This window comes from Diabrotica undecimpunctata, chromosome 3 (assembly GCF_040954645.1).
Source record: "Diabrotica undecimpunctata isolate CICGRU chromosome 3, icDiaUnde3, whole genome shotgun sequence".
Lineage (NCBI taxonomy): Eukaryota > Metazoa > Arthropoda > Insecta > Coleoptera > Chrysomelidae > Diabrotica > Diabrotica undecimpunctata.
In genome coordinates this window covers 127,503,818-127,530,981 of record NC_092805.1, presented here as the reverse complement: position 1 = coordinate 127,530,981, position 27,164 = coordinate 127,503,818, and the positions used below count along the sequence as shown (strand labels likewise).

At 31.8% G+C, this 27,164-nt stretch overlaps 1 protein-coding gene across 3 annotated transcripts in view; it reads right to left on the bottom strand.

Annotated features, from left to right (window-relative positions):
• The window catches only part of if (integrin subunit alpha inflated), a 460,319-nt gene that overhangs the window by 154,363 nt on the left and 278,792 nt on the right, over window positions 1-27,164 (bottom strand). For all 3 annotated transcript variants that reach the window (XM_072526897.1, XM_072526899.1, XM_072526898.1), the window contains exon 5: window positions 20,754-20,815. In XM_072526897.1, the coding sequence (XP_072382998.1) occupies window positions 20,754-20,815 (62 nt within the window). The remainder of the gene's footprint in view (window positions 1-20,753; window positions 20,816-27,164) is intronic.

Here is a 27,164-nt window from a genome sequence, read left to right as displayed (position 1 = left end):
GTTTCTTTCGCAACACCACTGTAAATCATCTGAAAATTAATTTGACCCTTTTCTTTTGTCTTCGTGTAAATGCTTTGTGTAAATTAATAAATGTAACATATATTTCTCTATTAGTTGCTTTTCTTCTCAACGGTTTTTTGAGACAGAATATATTGTCGTTACATGATCTACAAGACCATGATAATGGTGAATTAACTAGCTATATCTATATCTACCATCTTATATTATTATTATTTTTTAATTTTACAATTATGATTAATTCCCATTGTATATTACAAAATTAAATACTGCAAGAAAATAGCTACTTCAGAACAATGAAATGGTTACCTAGAGAAAAGTTATTTTATTACTTACTAAAAATTAGCAGACATTAGATAACGTTGTCGCTACAAAATGTAAAGTCTTGACCCAATGAAAATTTCTATTCAATTTGTATGTATTCTTCCTTGTAAAATTATTTCAATCGAATAAAGCTTATACTTGATTGACATTGAATGTAAAAAACCAACATTAAGTGAAAACAATTGATGTACATTAACCTTAACTTTGAGTCTTGAAAATTTCCCGACTAAATAGTCGTTATATTAATGAATATCTCCCTTGAACCCGACAATAACATCATATTGTAGTTATAAACACACACTTCTATACTCTTATAGAGATAGTGTTATCTGCATAAAAATTATATCATTAATGTTAATTGAACATGAGTAAATGACCGATCGTTTTAAAAAAGTCACTTAGTGTTTCGTCAATCAGTAGTTTATTAATAACTTCAATTCTTAGCTAACTTAAATACTCATGTTGATTATATTTTTTTTTGCTTTTGAATTCTTCTGATAATTCGGTTTAATACGAATAATTAACATAATATAAACAATATGGCATCTAAATACCTTGTTATGCAGAAAGGCATTTTGATTCATCCGTGTAGTGCATAAATAAGCTCCTTTTGGCCTACTTCGTTTTTTTTTTGTTTTGGGTGCTTCCCAATCCAATATTAATTTCAGTGGAAGATTGTCATTGTTATATAGCTGTATCTTTTTCTGTTTAAAGATAGTTTTAGACTATATGTATTCAGAAATATTACTAACCCCCAAATAGATATATTCAGAACGTGATGAAATTACTTTTCCATCGCCGGTATGCTTGTATTGATCGCTATATCATTAATTGTAGATATTCCTCGTCTTGTGCAATGACTATTTGATTGTCCACGAAATAAAAGGTTATTTCATCATGTAATGATTTATCCATTCCAGAACATGATCTCATCTATTTCTTCAGTTCCTCATTCTAAAGAGTGTTAAAGATTCATTGCATTTGTGCCTATAGTTTCCTACTAACAATAAAATTCTTGGAAATCTGGTTGTTAATCTTTATTTTTGATTGAAGATAGTTGTAGAATAGTTGTATTGCTTTCACAATATTAATAGATGAGCTTCCCAATACCATAGTCGACATAGGGCTCTTTCATTCTAAGCTTTGATCAAGTCCACACATAATTGATGATTTGGTCTATCCCTAGCCATTATTTTTTCATTTAGTTGGGTGAAAGTGTATATATGCAAGATCGTATATATATATATATATATATATATATATATATATATATATATATATATATATATATATATTTAGGGATTCTACAGTATTCACTGCCTTCCCTCGCTCAACCGTTTCCATCTCTCTCTGTTGTTCCATTCTCCATCGTTTAGTCCTCTCTTACTCATGGCGTCGTCTACTTCGTTCCTCCAGGATTTTCGGGGTCGTCCTCTTTTCCTCCTTTCTATGGGGCTCCATTCGGTTATTCTCTTTATCCATCTGCTGTCGCTAGCTCTTCTTACATGTCCATACCACTTTAGTCTTTTTTGTTCTATATATGTTAGTATGTCTGTTTCTATTGATGTTCTTTGCTTTATTTCGTCATTACTTCTCCTATCCATTCTTGTTACTCTGCAGCATCTTCGCAGGCATTCCATCTCTGTTGCTATTATCTTACTGCTCGATACTATGCAAGATCGTCCAACTCGAAATCCTGCTTATTGTTCCAGCTCCAGTGATTCGTATTCGTTTTGCACTAAAGTTTTCATAAATTTTTCATACAATCTACTCAGAGTGCTGGTAACTGAGAGGCAGCGGTAGTTCTTGCATGTCTTTTTTATGGATCGGTGTAATTTATCCTTCTTTTCAGTAGTCAGGTATGTTTTTTCCGTTTAAGTATCCAGTAAAGAGTTCTGTCAGCATATTAACAAGCGTTGGTGTCACATTTTCAGCAAGCAAGGATTTCTTCTGGTCCACAGTTTTTATTTTTCTGGTCCATATATTTGGTATCTTCTGGGTGTTTGTTAAAGATATTTAGGTCTAAACTGTTGTAGTTCTTTTGCGTAGTGAACAAGCGTTGGTGTCACATTTTCAGAAGTTCAGCAAGGCTTTCTTCTGGTCCACAGTTTTTATTTTTCTGGTCCATATATTTGGTATCTTCTGGGTGTTTGTTAAAGATATTTAGGTCTAAACTGTTCTAGTTCTTTTGCGTAGTGACTTTTAAATACATTAATGGTTTGTCAGTTTGTATTTATGTCCTCGTTTCTTAAATATTTTTAATATTTTTTTATGTTTCCTTTATTAGCAATCAAAATTAGCATAATTTGCTGACTCTGCTACTTTGCTATAATCTTATATGCTGACTTAAGCAAAAGTCGTATCTTCCTCTAGTGGGGTGAGTTATTTCTTCCTAGTACTTCCTTCTAGTGGTAGAGGTAATGGATTTTGACAAGAGCTATGAGTTATGTTGATGCAGTACACAAGTTTACCTGTTATTTACAAGGTCATAGCTCTTGTCAAAAGCTATTACCTATACCTACCACACCTCTAGTACACAGAGTAGTGTGTTGCAAGCTCTACTTTGATGTAGACGGTAGATTTTCTACTAGACTGTAAGCGACATCACCGGCACCATTGCGTATGACACAGTTGTACTTGGGTGCCTTGTTTATGGCAAACTTTGGACATGTCCATACCACCTCAGTTGTTTATTCTCGATATTTTGAGATACATTTTCTTTCTTCTATACCCAGACATTGCTTTATTGCTTCATTTCTCATTTGTTCTTGTCTGGAAATACATAGCAGCAGCTAGAATTCAACTCCAATAAAATGGTGGGGTTCTGACACCGTACTATAACCAAATTTTTTAATGTATTTTTTATGGAGTCCAGTGTATAGTCCTTTGTGTTTTTTTATTGATAAAAAAAAAGGAAAAATAAAATAGAACCAGCAATTTTCTGCTTACCACGTGATCTCTCCTAGTAGAATACTTTATATTTGACGTAAGAGAATCATTGTTAAATTCAAATTAGTTTTTTTCGTCATTGCTCTCTTGTAGCATAGCTCCGAAAAATCTTTTACACACTTCAAAAATACTTCTCTTTTCCATCTTTTGATCTGTTAAATAAGTGTACAAAAACATATCAGACTTTTCATTTAATAATTAATAGTGCAAAGAAAATAAGTAGGTGGGAAGAACATATATAACAGCTTTTTGAAGATTGTAGCATTTGTAGCATTTTCTTTCGTATGTATTAAAAATCACCCTGTATGTATTAAAACACCAAAATATTATTTCAATCCTTTTGCATCGTTGGAATTGATAATAAACACAATTTAAATTTTTTTTATATGTCACGGACGCGTATTCCTTTGGTATTTCTTTGATCGTTTCCGCGTAATATTGCGCGTTAAATAAATATCCACTAAGATCGCTGAGAAAGTATTGCGGGTAAGAAAATTACATCACTCTCGGTGAAGAAGCTGTTAAAGGCGTTTAGTTTTCTTCAAATTCGTAATGTTTTTTCATTTTTCATCTTTTGTTATCGGAAATTAGTTGAGCAGTTAAAAGTTAAAGTTGGATTTGAAATTTTGACGGGAAAGGAGCTCGGCATGTAATCTTCAGAAAGCCGGCAGATCTTGTTTGTGCAAAGTTATGTGTGTTGTATTATGTCCTAAATGGAAAATTTGTAAGGTGTTATAAACGATATAAGGGGTCCACATGTTTTTGATGAAGTTTTGGAAAGCCAAGTTTTGAAAATTGGAAGATGGCTACTATCTGTGTTCATCCCAATCCCCAAAAAAAAACCCAACGCAATGAAATGTGAAGAAGATTAGCTTGATGAATTAGCTTTTTGCGAGCAATAGGTACATGAACATGTCTACAAAAAACTAGACTATATAATAACGAAAAGACGTGTTTCTCTGTTTTATCGACTACAAAAAAGAGTTTGATCGAGTAAACCACACAGAACTCATAGAAACCCTAACACAACATATTATAGACCATAACACGCTGGCCCTTATTAAAAATCTATATTGCTATCAAATCTTTCAAAATGCCCTGGAAAATATTGAAGAAGGAATCAAAATTAACGGAGAATATGTAAACAACTTAAGATACGCAGAAGACACCATCATTATTGCGGACAGTGCTGAGGGTTTGTAACAATCAGATAGAAAAAATGCCAGTATCTTGGTTGCTGGATAACAAACGATTTTGACTATCAAGTTGAAATACGTGCTCGTATAGAGTATGCTAGGTCCGCTTTTCAAAGAATGAGAAAATTCCTAATAAACTCTACGTTATTGTTGGATATCCGATACCAATTTGTAAAAACATTCATTTATTCCATCTTGCTATACTGAGTGAAAACATGGACTCTCGGAATCACAAGTATGAGACGTGTAGAAACCTTTGAGATGTGGGTTTTTTGAAAGATGCTGAAGATCGCTTGGACATAGCACGTGACCAACAACGAGGTGCTGAGAAGAATGGGGACAGAGAGAGAACTCATAAATATTTTAAAAACCAGAAAAACGAGTTATCTAGGACATATTTACAGAGGAGAAAAATACAACTACCTACGACTGATAATGGAAGAGAAAGTGGAAGAAAGAAGAGGTCCAGGAAGAAGAAAATGCTCCTGGCTGAAAAATGTAAGAGATTGGACAGGCATGGGCACACATTCGATACTAAGAACAGCTCAAGATAGAGAGCAATTTGCTGTAGTTATAGCCAAACTTCAGTAATGGAGAGGGCACCTTAAGAAGAAGATAGAATAACAGAAACCCAACTGGAATTTAGAAAAGGTTTTGGCACTAGAAGGCCATTATTTACTGTATAAAAACTCATATAACAGCGTCGAGATGTCAACTTCAACGTATTCACATGTCAAGTAGATTTTGAGAAAGACTTCAACAAAATGCAATACAGACGGCTTTCAAACATATTACGGAACACAAAAATAGATGATCGGGATGTGAGAATGAATACTAATTTATACCTATATCATAGAAGCCATATTAAGGGTAAACGGACAAAAATCTTAAGAGATACCTATAAGACGAGAAATACGACAAGAATGTGTACTGTCTTCTTTACTTTTTCATATGTCCTCAGAAGAGATGTTTAAACAAGCACTAGAAGATGCAGGCATATCAATTAACGGAACACTAGTAAATAATCTCAGATATGCAGGTTATAGGATACGCTTTGCAGACAAGAAAAATATTAAAGGCAAAAGAATCTACGTTAAAGGAGAAGCTTTAGGGGAAGTACCCAGTGAAGGGTGAAGTAGAAAAATAACAATAGAACAGATCCGCTGCAGACAGAGTAAAATGGGCCGTAAATGATCGCCAATATCCTTTGAGGATAAGGCACACTAAGGAGATGAAGAATAAAGATGAAACTTTATAAAGTCCAAGTAAGTCAACGATGTATGGAAAGGGCAGTACTAGAGAAAACCATGAAAACTGAAAACCAAATCAATGAATAAAATTCGAGAATTGAAGATACAGTGCAAACAGTGGTGCAACATCAAAAGTATGATTGGAAGGACCTGTTACTAAGATGGTTACCTACAGATGAATAAAAAGAAAAACTGAACGAACATTATTCACTGAAAAAAAAACAATTGGACGTTTTTTGATTCACTGATATCATGCTATCCGAGAAGTAGCTGAAAAAATTGGATTGCAGAGACCCAGTAAGAGTTGAAGAAGGCATGTATATCCAAAGATGAACGGAAAATGATAAAAGAGAGAAGGGAGAAAAGCTATATAAGTGGTCGTTTTGCGATATTGCCAGACAACCTTGTACTTAGGTAAATAGTAATAAGTTCCCGTAAAGTGCAAGACGCATCTTACTAATTACATGCCATATTTAAACTAGGTAACATTAAGGCACTCATTTTACTATATTAACAGTTACGAAAGCAAAGCTCTAACATAGTTTGATTTGACAGTGCGGCCAAGTCCAACGTTTTTGACATTTCTTAAGTAGATGCGGACCATGGTTTCAATTGTTTCTGTTATACTGTAATTGCTAATCCATCACAGACAAAATACAAAAAACAAATGAAGATATTTTATAAAAACATCGAAGGTTTTCATTGTTCTTCCTTGTTGAAGCGAAGTTTCTATAGTGGCGTTGTATTAGTTTTTTCTCTATAGTAAAATGCTGAGGCGAGAGTCACGGAACTAGTACCACATGATGGAACGTGGTGTCACGAGTAGCGTTACAGAACTAGCGCCACAAGATGAAGTCGTCATGAGTAGCGTCACAAAATAGCAGTTCTTAACTACGATTCACTACTCTCGATCAATTCATTTCTAGTCATCATATAATTATTATAAACAGTTTTAAATTTTAAACTGTATGAAAAATAACTATAATTAACAAAATAAAGATATTAAATGAGAAGCAAACAATTAAAAGAATATCTGTCAATATAAGAATCGATTCGCAACGATTTTTCTCGTTCTAAAATAATTTTATATAAATACAATTATTATTTTTAAACATTCAGTTTATACAATAACTAAATTTACTATCAAATGATTTTGTTTCTATTTTATTATTAATTTAATAATTTGTCTGAATTTGAGAGGTCTCTCAGAAGTAAACAACGTATGCTTGGTTAATACGTAACCAGGTGGTGTTAGGAGCACACATAATAATTTATTAAATTATTGTAATATAATATAACTTGTTATTTTTTAACATCTTCTTTGCTTTATATAATAATTAAATTAACTATCAACTGATATTTATTTATATTTTCATAATGTTTTTAAAAAATATAATTTCATATAAATACAATGTTAGATTTTTGCAATTATCAGTTCGACTATTGTATTAAAGTGCAATAGCAAGAGTTGTTAGTAAAACATTTTAAAAATTTTCATATTTATACAGTCACAGCGGAAGAGTCCATTTATGTACCTAACGAGGGAGTGCCCGTTATACAAAATGTCAAAACTGATAATAATTTGTCTTTGATTTTTTAAATGTTTTATGATTTTTTGTACAGGAAACGTAAAAAAAAAATCTTACTAGCGAATGCGATAAAGCATGTACAAAGCTTAAAAAAGATACACCAACAAAAACCGTTGCTGAACGTTTCAACACTTATGGGAAACATATAAACAAATCAATGATACCATCAATACTGCAAATAATAATGTTCAAGAGTTGCTTTTTCAGGTATACATAATTTAAACACATAAATCAATAATAACGAATTTGATATTTTCATTATGAATAACTGTTAATTTTTTATTTATAGAGACAGTTGAATGAAATACACCCACTTTTTTGTAAAGCTTTAAATGTAAATTCACAACCTTCAAAATTCGAAAGCTTTAAATGTAAACCACAATCACAGGAAAATATCATAGTACCTGCCTTGAATTTTGAAAAACCTATGCATAGTAATTCAAAAGGTCCACCATCGAAAAGTTTTGCTTCGTTTTCGTTCTAAAGCTTATAGGGAACGTGAAAAAGCAATGTGAAATAGTGCAAAAGGTCGTAACTCAAAAGGATCACCCCCAAAAACTAGTGATGAAGGGTCCAAAGCTTATAGAGAACGCAAAAAAAGAAAGTGTATAATATGTATGTACATTATGTATATTACTGTATACCGCAAGGTTACTACTTTACCTGTCTCAATATTTCACGACACCTAAATATTCTTTCGGACTCGCGCAAAAACATCATAGCAATAATAAATAATTAAAATAACTTTATTTAATTTTAAAAATGTTACTCAAACATTTAAAAATACACAAAAAAGGTATAAAGCTTAGCGCTAGTCTACAGTCTCTACAGTACCTGCTACTGAACCCTTTTTTTACTAATGCTTAGGCATGAAATTCTATAATATTTCTCATATTGCTTTTCTTTAGTTTGATGTATTTATTCAGTTTGCTTTTTTCTATTTTGACGCTTCCTCCAGACCAGTTTCTGTAATGTATTTGAAGTTTTTTTATTATGAAGTTTGTATGTACAATAAATGGCATGCGAAATAAATTATTAGTGTCTTATTATATTCTTTCGTGTCAGACAAGTCGACATTGAAGTATTTCATATTTATAGTTTTATACGATAGGTTCACATTTAACACTATAAAATGCTGTTCAATAATAATTGAAATCTATTTATATCTATTTTACAACCTAGCAAGAATCGATCTTAAGCAGTAGTAAAAAGATATTTTGTTTTTCATTTTATTTCCATTTGTCCACTAAACCTATAAGATAATTATTAAACGGGTGGGTGACTCCTATCTCTATTTTTGATCATTTAAACAAAGCTATGTGTTCCAAATCTGTAAATAGAAAAGCAATTATTAATACCATACAAGTGTTATCCGTATTTGTATTAATCGGTACATATTCATACAGATCCGGAGTAACTAGAAATTGCTGACAAACGAAAATAGTCCGAAGTTTAACAATTCAACTGAAAAATTTAACCCTAGTCTAGACGTCAGACGTTACTATAAAATGGGAGGAAAAAAAGTTTTAACAAGTGATATGATAACATATATTAGGATTGTTGTTTTGAATATTATTTTCTAAAAATTCGAGATATTGCAATACAAAGTTCTCTGAATAAATGTGAATTTTAAAATTTTCTATTCTTCTTTTTCATAGTCAAATATAAAATGGAAGTAAAAGTTTTACTTTTACGAGATTCTTTATTTAATCTTGACTGGTAATAACCCAACTTTCACAACCGAATATATTTTATTTTGGTTTACCACCAAAGGAGTTTAAGAAATTAAATAAATATTATATACTATAACATAGGATTTATCTCAATCTCACAGGAATTGTAATTATCCTAAAGGATGTAGGAGTTCATGTGATCAAACCTTGCCCTTTCTGCTTCCTCTTAAAGCAAAAGGAGAGATTTAATTTATACATCCGTCATACTACCACTTCGATAGCACTACCACATAAGAGAGATATATAACTTGGTTAAAATACAGCTTAAGTCTCCATTAATTAGCCTAATTGAGTTCAAATATACCTTAACTGGCGCCTTAACTCCAGACAGGAAGCCTGTTATGAATCTGATTCCTGTTTGATTACCGCAGTACTTTAGCTCTATTAGCGCTTCTCTATCTAATATAAATTGCTGTATATAGCGTTATTGCTGTCAGTCCTATGATTTTTGGGAAATCACTATAATATTTCATATGAACAAGACATTTCCACAGTGTTATAAACTTGTTCAATTCATAAACAATTGTTAGATATCCAAATAGGCAAATTGGTGGATATTCCGTTCATTCATTTTTTTTTATTCTCATTCATTTATTCTCATTTCTGCTATATAGATTACCTATATAGGATCTGCTATATAGTTAAAAAACTGCATCATGTCTTTGCAATATTCAGTAGAAACATAATTCAATAATAATATATGTGATAAAAGTAAGAGCAGATACAGCAAAAACAAAAAGAATGCTTAGAAAATTAGAAATAAGAACCTTATTATCAATTGCTAAGGAAACGTTACGAGAACAAATAACCAAATAACGGATCTCTGTAAATTACAGGATATTGTACGATGGGGAGGATAGAGAATGCAATAATTCAACCATTATCTTATACGAATGGACGGTGAGAGACTAACCTAAATAGCAAGAGATTTAGAGCCAACAGAAACCAGATCACCAACACGAACCTTTAAAAGATGGCGAGATAGCTGGCAACCCGATAAGAATAGACCTATGACCTAATTTAAGAAAATAAGATAACTTACAATATTACAACACCTAATTTTCCCAATTTAAAATTTGTGGACCATGTAACTATTAGGCTGATATACTATAAAAAACAGGCTTAAAGCTAATTTCCTTTGTCTGACACTTAGCTGTCCCAGAAATGAACTGTAATATTAAAGTAAGGTTAAAAATTTCTTAACTGGAATCAAAACTATAGGATTACAGTTTTATTCATTGACGAAACCAGACTTGGGTTCAGATTTGGATCAAAATCTAGATTTGAAAAAGGGTATGGAGGCGATTTATGAATGTGGAACGTATGTCCAAAAAGTCTACACATACACAATTGATACAATACTGATGTTGAAGGGAATTGAGGGGCGTGAGATAGACGAATCTATCGAAAAACCAATATCGATTCTTTTAATCGTTTCCTAATAGTTCAGCAATACGCTGAAGCGACTCTTCAATTCATCTCCACTGAAAACGTGAAAACTTCCACTGCATTTATGATATGGTTCATCCATATGCCGTATGCATTATTTTATGCCGTATTTTAATTATAAAATTATATTATTGTTTGTCTAAATAAATTTATTTATAAACATATCGGTAGATATTTCCGAGGCCACTATTTTGTATTTGTATCAATAAACCTTATTAAAGCTGTTATTTTGTGTAGATTTTTAAACTCTCTTTTAATCAGTTATTATACTATATCTTTGTCTATCTTATCTATTTACTTCTATTTTTCTGAAGAACTCTAAACTTTAATCCTTCATGTCATTTTGTTTGACATGAATCATTTTGATTTGAATCTTTCAATCATTCAATAAACTCCACTTAAACTTCCATCTTAATCTATGTCATGCCTAAAATCATTAATAGTATGTCGGTAAAATTGCTAACAACATCAATACATAGTAGGTACATAAAAATTTGTTTGCTTATATAAATGATACTATGAGCTATCTTGTAAGAACATTAATTAATAAGAAAACAATGGAAGAAGAAAAACCGTCATTATATCTAGGTCAACCTTTATTACAAATAAAATTTCTTACCGTCCGGTTCTGAAAATAATTTTTCAAAAGTTTAAGCCACACATGGTTCACAATCCTATTCAATTATAATAATTTCGAATGGAATGCTCTTACTTTGTAATATACGCGGCCATTTTCAGTTAATCATTTTTTTTTTCAAAATTGTTTTCTATTTAATGGTATTAATTTACAAGGCGTACGACCCATTCACTCGACCATAAACACACTACAGGGTGTCTGCCCATTAGTTTCTGCCTGTATTGTCATCAAATAATTACGTACAGACGTAACTTTAACACCAGCTTAAATATTTAGAGAAATGGAATGTGATTTATTATTATGCTGATGAAATTAGATTTGAGATAGATACAAAATTTTATACAAAGTGCACGAAATAAGTACATTGCGGTTACAGGTATTGTTATACATAATATACAGATACAGTTGTTGCGGTTATTTGGCATATATATATATATATATATATATATATATATATATATATACTTTTAAAATTAAAAACTTAATATATTCTAGGAATCAATCACAATAATTGCAAGATAGAAAATACTGTATTAGATATTTCTAGTTTCAGCTGGAAGTCGAAATTTGAAAACACTTTTAAAATACATATTTTTGGAAAATACGAATATTTGAAAAATTTAATTGTTTAATCTGTAATTGTAATTAAATTGTAGAAAATGTGCAATACTAAATATTTAATGGATATTTCAGAATAAAACAAGAATACACGTCCTTTCTTCTTGTAGAGCCATCCCTTACGGATATTGAGAACTAAGTAACATGCCTTTTCTGACTTTATTGATTGATTGCTGTCCTAGAAATTTCTGTAGTAGTTAGGTTGATCCGTTGTCTTATATTGTGCAGGATATCATTCTTCTTCCTTAACCATTGCTTCTCGTGTACCTTGCATTTTAGTTATAAGATCCAGGTCTATACATTGACCCGTAAACCCAGTTCTCGAAATTATTACTTTTAAGACCTGATAATGATAAAAAAAGATCGTACAGTAGACGATCGCAAGGCTTCATACTATTATATACTATGTATATTTTTTTAAAATTTAAATATTACTTTTAAAATTGAATCAAGTAATTTATTATTTATTTATTGTTTATATTTTAAACAAATTATATTATATTAAAATATTGCAATAAATTATTGTTTGTTCCTAACGCCAGTTGCTAACGTATTAACAAAGATATGTTGTTTCCTTCTGACAGACCCGACAAATTCAGACGAAATAATAAATTAATAATAAAATATAAATATTATTTGATAGTAAATTGAATTATTAAATAAACTAAATAAAATGTTTAAAAATAATAATTGCCTTTATATGAAATTATTCTAAAACGAGAGGTGTCATAAAAATTTAAACAGCTGATTCAATATTGTTATTAATTGGATGACATTTATGACTTTTAAATTTTGACAATCGTTACGAATCGAATATTTTATTGACATATTCTTTTAATTTTTTACTTCTCATTTAATGTCTGTATTTTGTTAGTTATTTTTCATGCAATTTTAATTTAAAACTGCTTAGAATAAATATATGATAACTAGTAATGAATTGATCAGAGAAGTGAATTGATTATGAAGAATCGCTAATTCGTAACGCTACGCGTGACACCTTATCGTGGAACTAGTTTCGTGACTCTCGTCTCAGCATTTTACTATAGAGAAAAAAGTATTACAACGCCAGTATAGAATCTTCGCTTCAATGATTTTAAAGGATCTATTTTTAAAGCGAAGCTTCTATACTGGCGTTGAATTACTTTGTCTTTATAGTAAATTGCTGGGTCGAGCGTCATGGAAGTAGCGCCACGACACGGCGTCACATCAGTAGCGCCACGAAATAGTAAAACATGTGCATTTATTAAATGTTTACACATATACAATACATAACACGTTGCATGTGTACAATTAGGTGTACATTTGGGTTAGGTAATGTAAACAGTTGGAGGAGTCCATTTACGCGACGAGGAGAGTCCGTTATACAACATGTAAACTTTGTCAATTTTATTAAAATCTAGGATAATTATTTTATTAAAAAGATATTAACTAACAGCGGTGTTATGAAATTCTTAAATATATTTTTTTATTCTTTAGTATTACCGTAAATAAACTTTTACTTTTATTAGTCTTTTAGTATTTTAATACTTTTATTACCCTTTTTACCTAACTAAATATCAATTAGTGGTCAATTAAGTCTGTATTTTTAAGACAGTAGTTTCATAAGTATAGATCCAATTAACTCGAGATCTAGATTGCTGATCCAAGTTTTTTAACTGACAAGGACACGTTGATTAGGGTCTTCAAAAATATTTTTTCTCATTATTTGCAAACTTCTTTATAGGTAATTCCTCTATAGATTCTGGAATGCCATCTCAATTTTCAATAGGGTTTGTAAAGCTTGAAGAGAGCGGCTGGTCTGGCCAATGTAGCTGTAGTTACACTCCGCACAGAGTATGTGATAGACAACGTTAGTATGTTTTAAAAGGGTCAATGGAGTTTTGGTCTTAAAAAATAACTTTTTTTACAGTTCTGATGGTTTTTAGGGCTACTGTAACACGTAAGTTTCTGAACAGTTTCGTAAGCTTATTAGTGATTTCTTGAAAGTACGGGAGAGAAGTATATTTTATGGATCGTTCTGGGGGGACGGGGATGTTTATTCTTCTTCTTCTTTAGGTGCTGTCTTCTTAGCGAAGGTTGGCGATTACCTCTGCAAAGTCTTCCCTATTTTGGGCTTTCCTTATTAAACTTTGAAAGTCTAATCCTGTCCAATATTTGATGTTGCGCAGCCAGGTCATTTGTCGTGTACCCGGGCAGCGTCTGCCTTCTATTTTCCCTTCTATAATAAGCTGAAGGAAGTTATACCTACCTGTCGTGTCTAAATATGTGTCCAAGATAACACGTTTTACGCTTTTTGACAATTTCTGTGAGTTCATGTTCTCTATTCATACGCCTTAAAACTTCTTCATTTCTAACGCGGTCGGTCCATGGAATTTTCAGCATACGACGAAATACCCATATCTCAAAGCTCTCTAAACGTCATAACAAGCTGACTGTTAACGTCCAAGCTTCCACGCCGTGTAATAAGAATATCTTTAAGAAGGAGTTTCTTGCCTGTTCTATTCTACATTTAACCTCTTGTTCTTGGTCTAAGGTTTCATGTATCCAACAGCCTAGATACTTAAACTTTTTCACTTGTTCAACTAGATTGTTGTTGACTAGTATGTTTATAACTGGTGTGTGTTTTTTTGAAATTACCATTGTTTTGGTTTTTTTACATTCACCTTATCTCCGTATAGTTTTCCTTCTCGCACTACTTTGGTTAACAGAATTTGTAGTTCTGCATATTTATTAATAATTATAAATTAAGTAGATTCAGACATTCGTCTTTGTATAGCGAATGTGTCAATGTATGTACTCTAAGACTAAGGCTTGTACTAGGTTATGTTTATATCTGGTTGGGTGTGTAGACTGGTCATTTAAGAAAAGGTTGCTAACCATTTCTTTCCTGTACTACTTGGTGTCCAGTGTGATATCCTGTGTGCGAATGATTCACATATCTAAAAAAGGGATGCTATTCTCATTCTCCAATTCACATGTAAACTGGACGTGAGGATCAATGTAACTTAACTGTTACAATAGCTCTAAAAAAACACCATAACTGCAGGAAAGTTGTTTTCTAACACCAAAACTCCATTGGCCCCTTTAGAACATACTAATGTTGTCTATCATATACCCTGTGCAGAGTGTAACTACAGCTACATTGGCCAGACCAGCCGCTCTCTTCAAGGTCGGCTAATTTCTCATCCATGTCACATTACACACGTAAAAACGGGCAATAGGCGGTTCCCCAAATGAGAAGACAATCAGTAGGAAGACCACGAAAACGATGGAACGACAACTTACTGGAGGCACATTGAAAAACAGACAGAGTCATGTCTACAAAAAAAGAAGAAGAAGAAGGCGAAGAGGGATATTTTTTTTTCTAAATATATTAAAACGAAAGATTTCATACTATCCAATTTTTTCAATGCCTATTTAAATGGTTATAATATCTTACTTTTTTACGGGAAAAAATCGACAATTGGAACAATTTGTAAAAATATTAATAGTCTACAAAATCGCATGGAATTCGCAGTAAAATTTACAAATACTCATTAAATATTTTTTCTAAACATGATTCTTTTAAAGATACTATGTTTTTGGGAACAAGCCACCATTTTGCTAAAATAAGTTTATTCTTAACGATTTCGATTCTATTCTATTTCGATTTCCACTTCGGAAAAGTAAAATTGTAGCGTATTGTATTAATTGTAATTAATTGTATTAAGATGACACAAAAAGATAGCTTCAAGACAGTTATTCTTTTCTTTAACAGAAACGAATTGATACACTTAAAACATTCACCTTTATCGGCAAAACTTGTGAAGGAATTACTAATATGTTAAGAACATTAAGAAAACTATAATTTTACAAAATTAATTTTCCATCAAGTATCGGTTGAATTCATTAATAATGTAAGCTACACCGCTACCAATTTTTTAATTCATATTCACGTGGACTAAAGATAAGTAATAAACTTTAGTTATGTTGTTTATAATCATAGAGTCTCCATGTACATTAATAAAATGTCAAGTATTCCATGAGTAAATTGTATGAGTATGAGTACCTGCCATAAAGTATATAAGCAGAGATGCGGAAAGCAATATGATTTTTTTCTTATCAAAATCGCGAAGTGCATCGAGATCCTCACTTTTTGATCGTTAAAATACCTGCGAATATTGAAATATGTGACTAGGCGCGATCTTCCTCTTTCTCCTATGAATAAATTTGCATAATTTGTAAACTGTAAATGAAATGGTAACAATGAAGAGATTATTTCACCGTTAGGTGCATATCGGTCATTAAAAATTTTAGTAATACAGAGGCGTCTTATAAAAAACTTAATTGGTAACAAATAATAAAAGCAAAGCTCCAGATTAAATACACCAATAAAACAAAAAACTTACACATTCGTGAATTTCTAAAATGTCTCAAAAATATCTAATAAATAATTATATAAGTGAACTGTATAATGATGATAGACTCGAAGAACTGGAGACTTTAGTTGAAGGTGAAGGACCAGAAATACTAAAATCAGAAATACTGCATGCTATAAAGTTAGCAAAGAACAAGAAAGCTGTTGGCCCTGATAACATACCGACAGAGATGTTAAAGCTTATAAATGAGGAAAACATAGGAATACTGGTCAAGCTTTTCAATGATGTTTATTAGACTGGTGATATCCCTGAAGATTGGTTAAAGTCCGAATTCATAACACTACCAAAAAAACAACGTCCGAAAAACTGTAGCGATTATAGAATGATAAGCCTTATGAGCCACACTTTGAAAATATTTCTACGCATCATCCACAGTAGAATCAGAGATAAATGTGAAGAAGACCAGGATGAAACACAATTTGGCTTCAGAAATGGACTGGGAACACGGGACGCCCTCTTTGCACTAAATGTATTACTGCAGAAATGTCGAGATCAAAGGAAAGACGTCTTTGCTGTATTTATTGACTATGAAAAGGCCTTTGATCGAGTACAGCATCACAAATTAATTACAATATTAAAAGATAAAGGAGTTGATAGTCAAGACATACGATTCATAGAAAAGTTATACTGGCGTCAAACAGCGACAGCTCGCATAAACGGAAAAGCAACAGAAATATGTAAAATACAAAGAGGTGTCAGACAGGGTTGTATACTATCCCCACTGTTATTTAATTTATATTCAGATAGAATATTTAAAGAAGCGCTGCATAATTTGGAATGGGGCGTGAAAGTTAATGGAATTCTGATAAATACAATCAGATATGCAGACGATACAGTTATTTTAAGTGATGACATGAATGGATTACAATGCCTTTTAAATGCCATTGATACAGTGGGAAGAGAGTTTGGCCTAAACATAAACTGTTCAAAAACAAAACACATGGTGTTTAGCCGTTTAGCACATCAAGATGCACGATTATATGTTGATGGTCATATAATTCAAAGAGTGTCCAGTTTTAATTATCTTGGTTGCCATATTACTGAACAAGTAGATCCAGATCAAGAGATAAAACGTAGAATCGAGATAGCCCGCACATTTTTAAAAATGAAGTCATTCTTCTGTAATGATAACTTACAACTTCAACTTCGAAAGCGCATGGTTAAATGCTACATTTGGTCAGTCCTCTTATACGGTGTCGAAGCATGGACATTAAAAATATCCACCATTAATCGTCTGGAGGCCTTTGAAATGTAGCTGCACAGACGTATACTAAAAATTCCATGGACGGCTATGCTGACAAATGTGGTAGTCCTTGAGAGAGCAAATGCTGCTCGCGAGCTGCTTGATAACATCAAATGTAGAAAGATGGCCTATTTTGGACACGTAGTAAGGGGAGACCGATATAATATTCTTCAACTTATTATGATGGGTAAAATCGAAGGACGCAGAGGAATTGGTAGAAAGCAGGCCTCTTGGTTGAAGAATATCAGGGAGTGGACAGGAATGAGGAAAGCTAAGCAACTCTTTAGAATAGCTCAAGACAGAGACAGTGTCGCCATGTTAATCGACAACGTCAAGGGGACTTGATAGGGCACGTTAAGAAGAAGATATCAGGTAACACATTAGTCAGTGACAATATTATTGGAAGAACAAAAATTATTTTAATATTTATATACTTAAATGAAAATAAAGTAAAAAATAAACATGTAAAGGGGTTTGTGTAAAACACGGGTTTCGGAATAAGTAAATAAGCAACGATTCAACTGACCGTCTGTACCAATTATACATAAATATATATATATATATATATATATATATATATATATATATATATATATATATATATATATATATATATATATATATATATATATATATATATATATATATACCCGATAGTCTAAAATTATTATTCTAATTTAATCTCTTGCTGGATATCCCAATTATTCCTAAATAATGAAGCTAAATAAAAAAAAAAGAGTCACAGCCAACTGGTCTTTGTAACCCACATGTAGTCACCGTTTCCAGCAAGGGTCAGATTATTCCCGTTCGATTAAATCTAAAATCATTATTGACAAAAAATTATGACATTAGTAGAAAGTCTGTACAGTCTACTTTACATGCACATAAATTTTATCCATACAAAGTCCAGACCTACCAAGAATTATCTGAAGATGATTTTGATCTCCGATTAGAATTTTGTGAACAGAGAAAATAAAGACTCAACACATTTTTTTAGAATTTGTTATATTTAATGATAAAGCCACACTCTGTTTAAATGTTTATGTGAACAGGCATAATTCTCGATACTGGTCAGATTGTAATCCACCTGGATGGAGGAGATTCATATACAATATCCAGAAAAAATTAATGGCTGGACTGGTTTGGTAAAAAACGATTTAATTGATTGTTTTTTATTAAATTTATGTTGATCGGAGCCAAATATCTTGACCTTCTCCAAAATCAAATTATAGCTGAAATCATCCGTTTGTTTCCAAACACGAATGTATATTTTCAACAAGATGTTGCACCTCCACATTATCAAAAGGACGTTAGGCAATATTTAAATACAATTTTACCTGAGAGATGGATTGGTGGAAGGGGTATAATAGAGTGGCCGACAAGATCACCCGACTTGACACCACTTGATTTTTTTCTGTGAACTTACTTAAAAAACCGCTAACGCAAATGATTTAACAGATCGTATACGTTGTGAAATGCAGTTAATTACTGTAGAAATGATTAACAATTCTATTCGCAGCTTTCACGATAGATTGTATCATTGTCAACAAACAAATGGACACACTTTAAGCACTTACTGTAAAGAAAAATTATAATTTAGTTCAATTGTATACTAGTGTTGTAAAATACCATGTGTATAAAATTAAATATTTAATATTTTAACAAAGTTTCTTCAATTAATTGGTTATTAAGTTATTATTTAAAGTTTATTAAATCTAAGTCCATACAATTAAAGTCCATTTTGCTAATTTTTGTATTTTTAAGGCACAACGTCTACTTTGAGGTCGAAGGGTATGAACCGTTAGCAGGGTTCTAGACTATATATATGCACAAAGCAACATTCTAGTTTTTAGCAATAATAAATGCATGTATGTGTTACTTTCCGTAGCAAATTTTGTCATATTAAGCCAGTGTCTTGTAAGAGTGTGCCTTCTTTTTCGTCTTTGGTATAGATACCATTTTAAAAAACCAAAGTTTATTAATATCAAAAGAACCAGTAAGATGCAAACTAAAGATTGAAAACCAGAGAAAAAGTGGTAAAGCCAGATACGCCAGAGAAAAAGTGGTAAAACCAAGTAGAACAGCAGGGTGATTATCGATACACCATGAAAAGCAAACATTTAAACTAACACAATCAGAAGATACCTGAAACAAACGAAATGAGAATTCTATGAAGAATAAGGGAAGAGACACTGATGTACAGATCAAGAAATAACTACATCGGAAACACCTGTTGCATAGGCATGAATAAATAAGTGCCATTCCGATAGGAAGAATCGAATAGTTACATTAACAAAATAGCAGAATATAGAATATTTAGAAGAGCAAGAGTTAATTCAAGAAGATGAAACATAGAAAGATGCGGAATAACAATATTCCAATAGCATAAGACAGTGTTAAAAAAACATGCAATATAACAGACTATTGCTGATTTTGTTTAGGACTTCAAGAGCATCTTCAAGCTGTTCTCTTCGTGGATTTGTACCTGATATTAATTGACAATCGCAATGGTGAAAACAAAATTATTAATGAACTATAATGAATATGCTGTAGAGTTCTATTTTTTTATCTACCGTGTTGTTGTAACTGGTACCTAGTCTAAAAATGGTAAGGTGCATTGATATAGATCTCCGACCGTTATTTCTATTTCTGTACATATTTTATTTTGTATACTAAAAGCGGGTTTGGTATTATAAATAGGGTAACTAACGTATTGCGCTCCGCTTTAATATATTGCAAACAAATGGTCATAATAGTTTTTTTAAGAGTATTCACTGATTTTAACTAGATATTTTACAGCAACTAGTAGTTACCACTTTTGATCAATTTGGTGATAAAAATATGTTATAAATAAAATAGGCAAAAAAATAAACGTCAGTTTTTAATTATAAACAATATAGAAACAACGTAAAACCGCTAGTTGAAAATGGTAATGGTGAAGACCGGTTTTTATTCGAAATGTTGTCATTTTTATACGAATTTAAAGAAAATAAAATGTCCTGCGACACTTAAAACTTTACAAACTCTCATTCTAAAGCATTTTCTATGCTTATTCAGTGAAATTGTGTCACTTTTCCAAATAATTTGCCGGTCTTCACTTTTAGTATTTAAAATTAAATAGCGATATTACATTGTTTATATATTGTTTATAAGTAAACAATGACGTTAAATATTTTGCACATTTTGTTTATTACATATTATTATCACCAAATTTATATCAAAAGCAGTTGCTATATGAAAAAGAGTAACGAAAAAGGCTTTTTTGCTAATCTCTCTGGTCTAAATATAGTTATTACGATACAAATAAAATACTGAAATTTTTAACTTACTCTATCAACACCAGCACTAAAACCAGCTTGACAAGATCCTTGTCTATGGTATCCCCAGTTCACTGAAACAGAAAAAGTATAAGAATAAAAAAAAAATAAAATTATTAATATTATAATTTAGTTAATTTTTTTGTTAATCTACTAGTATAAACTGTAACTGATTTAATCCGCGAGGACTCGCGTCTACTTTTATAACGTAAGAACTCTAATTTCTAGACAGGTTCTATACAGAACCTGTATAGAACTTTTTTAATAGCAACACCAACTTGCGTATATAATTTTTGCTATGCTAAGTTTATTCATTACCAATAAAAAATTTATTTAATGATTTATACGCATTTAAAGCTGGAAATTTTAACAAAATAACTCTTCCTTGTCACTTGAATTAGAAGCATTATTGCATTGAAGGCGAATAAAAGTTGTTCTAGTTGTGTGTTATTTACATATTGGAATGGGAATTTGGCATGTACTGCGTATTATGTTGGCTAAATTTATTTTTTATAATAGGACAAAAACAGTATCTAGGCCTCTTATTTCCAGCATTTTTTGATGTTGATTGTTTGGAATATGTCTTCGGATTTTTATTTGGTCAGTTAGTAAAATCGAATTAATTTTTTTTTGAAGATTAAGATAACAGGAATATAGCGACAATGCGCTGTCCTGAGTTTTGAATTCGGTTAGGAAACCATGTTGGGGTTCTATTACCCAGGATCTCCACATGAAGAGCATTTGGCTGATAGTTGTGCCCCTATCGCGCATCAGAGTGCTATAGGGGGTAAAGGGATGGTCTGGAGCATTGGAGCGCGATGGAGTGACTCCTGTTTTTACTCGAGTTAATACACCTCACTCCAATGAATTGTTACACCCGAACGTAATTCTTAGGGGTGAACATTTCTCACAGGCTGGGTTTAATTAAATTGCTTGCTTGCACTTTTATTATATGTGGACTATTTCAAGTAAGATTGTGCAAAAATATGGAATGAGAAAATTTTTTCCTAGCCAATGCATCCATACTACCCGGACAATTTTGAAACGGACATCGTTGCTGTAGCTGACTGTTTGCAACAGAAACAAAAACAAAAGAATGGATCAAAATATGCAAGCAGTCCAAATTATAAAACCTATCTCATTATTATAAAACCTATTTTACAGTACATATATTAAAAGTGTATATAATAAAAAAAGATAAGTTACACATTACTACTATCATTTCGATTTTTCTTGTAATATTCTACTATCTTGTTCTTTCTCGGGAACATCTTAATGTCCTAATATTCTACTATAAAGAATATATTATGTCCACATTGACTTTGCTATCGTTTTCCTTCAATTTATATTTCAACACCACACTTGTGTAATCCCCGTTAGGTGTCATGCTTAGCTTCCAGACCCTCGTAACCAACAAATAAAGACTTGGTTCTCGTCTATGCACAGAGAGCCCAGAAGCCCTTATTTACTTATTTAGACTATGACAAGACAGACCGAACTTTATACTTTTTTTATTGGGTGTACCATGTGTCGGTGTGAGAAAGTTAGTAACATGAACACCAGTGGCAGTTCTTTGAAGGGAAGTTAGTCAGTTCAATAAAATAAAGAAAATAAACGGAAATGATTTTATTACAAAACGATTAAATAAACTATATACTAGAGATACTCCTAAACTGTCGGATATATTAATAAAGTTTTTATAACTAATTGAGAATTGTGTGTTTTCTTTGATATCGTCTTACTGAAAAAACGTAAGAGTTTATACATACGTATAGATCGCTTCTCTGCTCCTCTCTATCATATATTTGTGTTGTGTACTATTAAGTGTACACATATAATGGAAAGTGAAGAGAAAAGAAAGAAAGATTTTAATCGAATTAGCTGTTTCCTAGACAAAAATAATAAAACATTAGTATAAGACAAGGATGTCATATAACACTTCTTTGACAATTTTTTAAATAAACAATTTGACAACAAAATCAGTAGAATGAAGGGATACAGTATCAGCAATGGTGAAAAGATCAATAAATGATAAAATTGTTTAAGCACTAGAAAAAAATCCAGAAAGGTAAACAGTTGGACTAAAAGATATATTGGAGAAATTCAGAGATCTTTATAATAGGCAGAAATAAATTAATTAAAATATTTATTTGATAGAATAACAGCTGAATCAAAGTCAAACACGAAAGACGAAAAAATGTCTCCTAATTGCTTTCCAACCAAATACTGCTTTTCTAGTTCCCATTTCCTCTCGAAAACTCTCGAGGTACACGGGATACACCAGTTCCTCTCACCCGCTCATCTATTCTTACATTAGTGTATACCGAACGTTTTACACTTACGCCTATATGTTAAGTGAAGTGCCTGCAAGAGAGCAAAGCTTCGTAAATATTACGAAGGTAAACAATAACCTTGAAATTGCAGAAAGAACGATATTATTACTTTTTTATGTTGTAAAATATGAATACGAGAAATAGAGACACGCACTGACCTCTTACGCAGCGGAAGTTGAAAACTGAATTGCAATTGTGCCTGGAAGATATGTGGCCAGTTGAATCGGATAACAATTTTGGTAAATCAGAAAGTTGATCTGAAACGAAAGATGCCGGTTTAGAAGCATTCAGTTCAACTGAATCAGAGTTCGAACCAACAAACGAAAATGACTCAGATTCCGACCATGACTTGCTATTCAGTAGTACGAAAAGAAAACTCTAAAAAGACTAATGAGTTGGAAAAACAGTTTACTTCAGTGTTTTCAAGAAAAGAAAGTGATAGCTGTAAATAGACAAGGAAAAGAAATGTCCTGTTCAGCAAATTCCACCAAACAAAGAAGAATGTCAAGAAATTGTAGCTAAAGAGAAGCAAACTCGGTTGCCGTCGAGTCTAAAAAGTAAAAATGTACACAGATTCAACCAAAGACCGCTGGTAAACCTCCAAAAAGTAACTTTCTATATCAAGGCTCTACTGATAACACCAGGTCCAAATTATTATGAGTCCAAATTCTCTGGAAAAAATTGAAGGATATACAAATGCTGAAATTTCTGTTATGACACAAAAATATAAAGTCGAAAAATCTACAAACTCGAAAGTAAATATTAACAAATTACATGCACTCCTAGAACTACTTATTTTTGCTGCTGCCCAAAAAGACAATCATTTAGCGACAAGACAAATGTTTGATGACAAAATATAAAGCAACTCATGGGCCTGGAAAGATTTGAGTTTCTTATAGAATGTTTACGTTTTGATGATAAAATGTCTAGACCAGGCAGAAAGGAAACATACCTATTAGCAACCATTCGTGAAATATAGGATGATCTTCCACAGAACTGCAAAACGTCTTATAATCGCGAATATTACCTAACAATTGATGAACAGTTTCTGGCTTTTGGGCGGAGAAGAGAGGAAGACCTTTCCAGGTGTATATCCCAAACAAGCCAGCCAAATATGGACTGAAAATAGTAATGCTGTGTGACGTAAGTACCAAATATATGTTCGAGGCAGAATTGTATATAGGAAAGGGAACTAAACCAATGGACAGCCTCTATGAAAATATTATATAAAACAATTAACTCAGGATCTGTACAGAAGTAACCGTAACACAACCATAGATAATGGTTTACTTAAAATTTAACTATATTTGGTATTCTACGGCAAAATAAAAAAGAAATACATCCCGAGATGATAGATCTCAAAAATTGTGAAATTGATCATTCCTTATTTTGCTTCGATGGTGAAAAAACAATGCTTCTGTATAAGACAAAAGTATGTATTTCTTCTGTCAACAATCTACAATGGTCCAGTAGAATGTGATCCAACAGAAAAGCCAGATATCATTAAATTTTATAATGCAACCAAGTACGGAGTAGGCACATTTGTCCAAATGTGCGGAAACATGAACATCTCTAGAAAAACAAAAAGATGGCTTCTTTGCCTGTTCTATGGCATGTTAAATATAGCTTGCATAAACTTTTGGATAATTTATAATCATAACCACTAACGACAGCAGAAAAACACCATCAACAGAAAAAAAAAACAATGTATTGTAGCACTCAGTCTATTTGTACAGTATACTCCCTCTATAACGAACACGGTTATTACGAGGTTTCGCTTATAACGAGGTACATTAGATGTCCCGTGAAATTTCTATTGAACTATAACCCTCTATAGCCATGCAAATTTGGTTATAACGAGAGAAAATAAGATCGAAAAACGTGTTTTTGGCCCGGCCGTGGCTATAAATAGATACCTACCCTTTTTAACTGCCGCCCGCAATAAACTTCGGAAATTTACAATTTATTATTCACAAGTGTCATTTTAGGAGGTTGACCATGCGTACCTAATAATAAGAAGGTTCTAATAGACAAGACGTGGAAAGTGCTTTAAACTTTGTAAGAAACTTTATCCAAAGACAAAACGCAAATGAAGAAGCATACAACTGTTTCACATCTTTAGAAAATATGATAGATAGAATACTGGACAATTTAAAGCAGTCAAAAATGACAGACTTCTTCCAATTGCAGAAGCAATAGTTTATGTTATCCTTAAAAATACGCTTTATACAGATTTACAGAATACAGATTTTTTTTGACGTATATCATTGACAATAAAAGTAAATAACTCTTTGTTGTTTTAATGTATTTCATTGACAATAAAAGTAAACAAATTTTTTCAAAAACGCCATTCAAACAATATTTAGCATCCTATATTGCTCCGAATGGCTTCACTATAGGAAGTTAATGTTTTAGAAAACTACATATTCATATGTATGCACAGTATTATTGTTGTTTGATATAACGACATCGGCTTATAACGAGGTAATTAGTCTGCCATTTCAGTTCTCGTTATAGAGGGAGTCTACTGTATTATATGCCTATGATTAAGTACGTTAAGTCATAGGCGTGGACACAGTGGGAGCCGCGGGTGCCGTGGAACCCACACTAACTTTCGAGGGGTGCAAAAATTGAGATCATTCAGTTATATAAACAACTAATCCTTAAACATTTTGAGTAATTTTAAATAAACGAGATATTAAACAAAAAAGTAAAACTTTTGTAATAAATAAGTAAAAAATTATAAGGTAGATATATTGAATAAGTTCCTTACCAACCAAAACTATAATAATTTCCAGCTAAAATAACAGGCAAAAGAAAAAAAAAATGAAAAGTCGGTCGTTTTTACCCACTTGGTATTCCAACTTCAAACGGTTGAAATATAGTCCAACAAAAGATGTAACTATATTAGAAAATAATACTAGAAATACATTTACAGTCAAAAATTAACAAAGAAATTAAACTCTTTGTATTTTATCTGCTTTGAGACCGAATGATTCAATCATTAAACGATAAATTTGACCAAGAATAAAAAAAATATTTATTCAATAGGCAAAATCATATCGATAATATAGATGAACTGGAAAATGAACGTTCAAAACACATCTCAGAACATTTTTATTTAAATTCTTCAGAATTAGAAGCTGAAGTCAGACTTTTAAAAACAAGAACATTTTTCACTTTCAAAAGATCTCGACTGGTTGGATTGGATGTCTAATCATAACAGAAAATCAATGTTTCCAGTGTTTAACCAACTAATGGTAAAATTTGCCACAATTCCTGTAGTTGTACTTGTGAGAGAACTTTTTCTAAGCTGGGCATAATAAAATCGATACTTGTTGCGAAAAATGTTGCAAGATCGTTTGGAACATCTAATGGTGCCTTTTATTGAACAAGAACTTACTATAAATATACCTAAAAATAGTGTAGTTGACGAATTTTAAAGAATTGACCATTTTAGTGACAAATGATATTGTAATGTGTTGTTATAATAAATGGTTAATGTCAATCTGAATTTTTAATGTATTTTTTATATATGTGACTGTGACCACCCAAATTTTTCTTACGATCACCCAATAATTTAATATAAAAACAAACGTAACGCTTTTCAAAAATTTACAGTTCTAGAAAATATGTTTTGAATTTCAAAATGAAGTTTTTAGAAGAAATCCCACTTTCAAAATGAAGAGGGGAGCGATTTTCAGCCGTGGAACCCAGACCAAAATGGCCAGGCACATGCGTTAAGTATGATTTTTAGGTTATAAAATTGTTTTTTTTGTGGCATGTCTAAGTTAAATATGTATTATGTTTATATGGGATTAGCCACAATTGATTGTAATGAAAATTACATTTTTAAATGACGTTCGACGTTTCGATTTCCACTCCGGAAATCGCTTTCAAAAAAGATATTTAAAAAAATAAAATATTATATATTATATTATATATTGTATTATATTGATATTCACTGGGCGGGCCTTGAGCTGTAATAAGAGGTTTCTATAAGTTGGGATGAAATTAATCACAGATCGGTTGAGGTTTCCCCTTAGTACTGTACTTATCGTCATTCAAGTGATTTGGTAATCAATAAGTG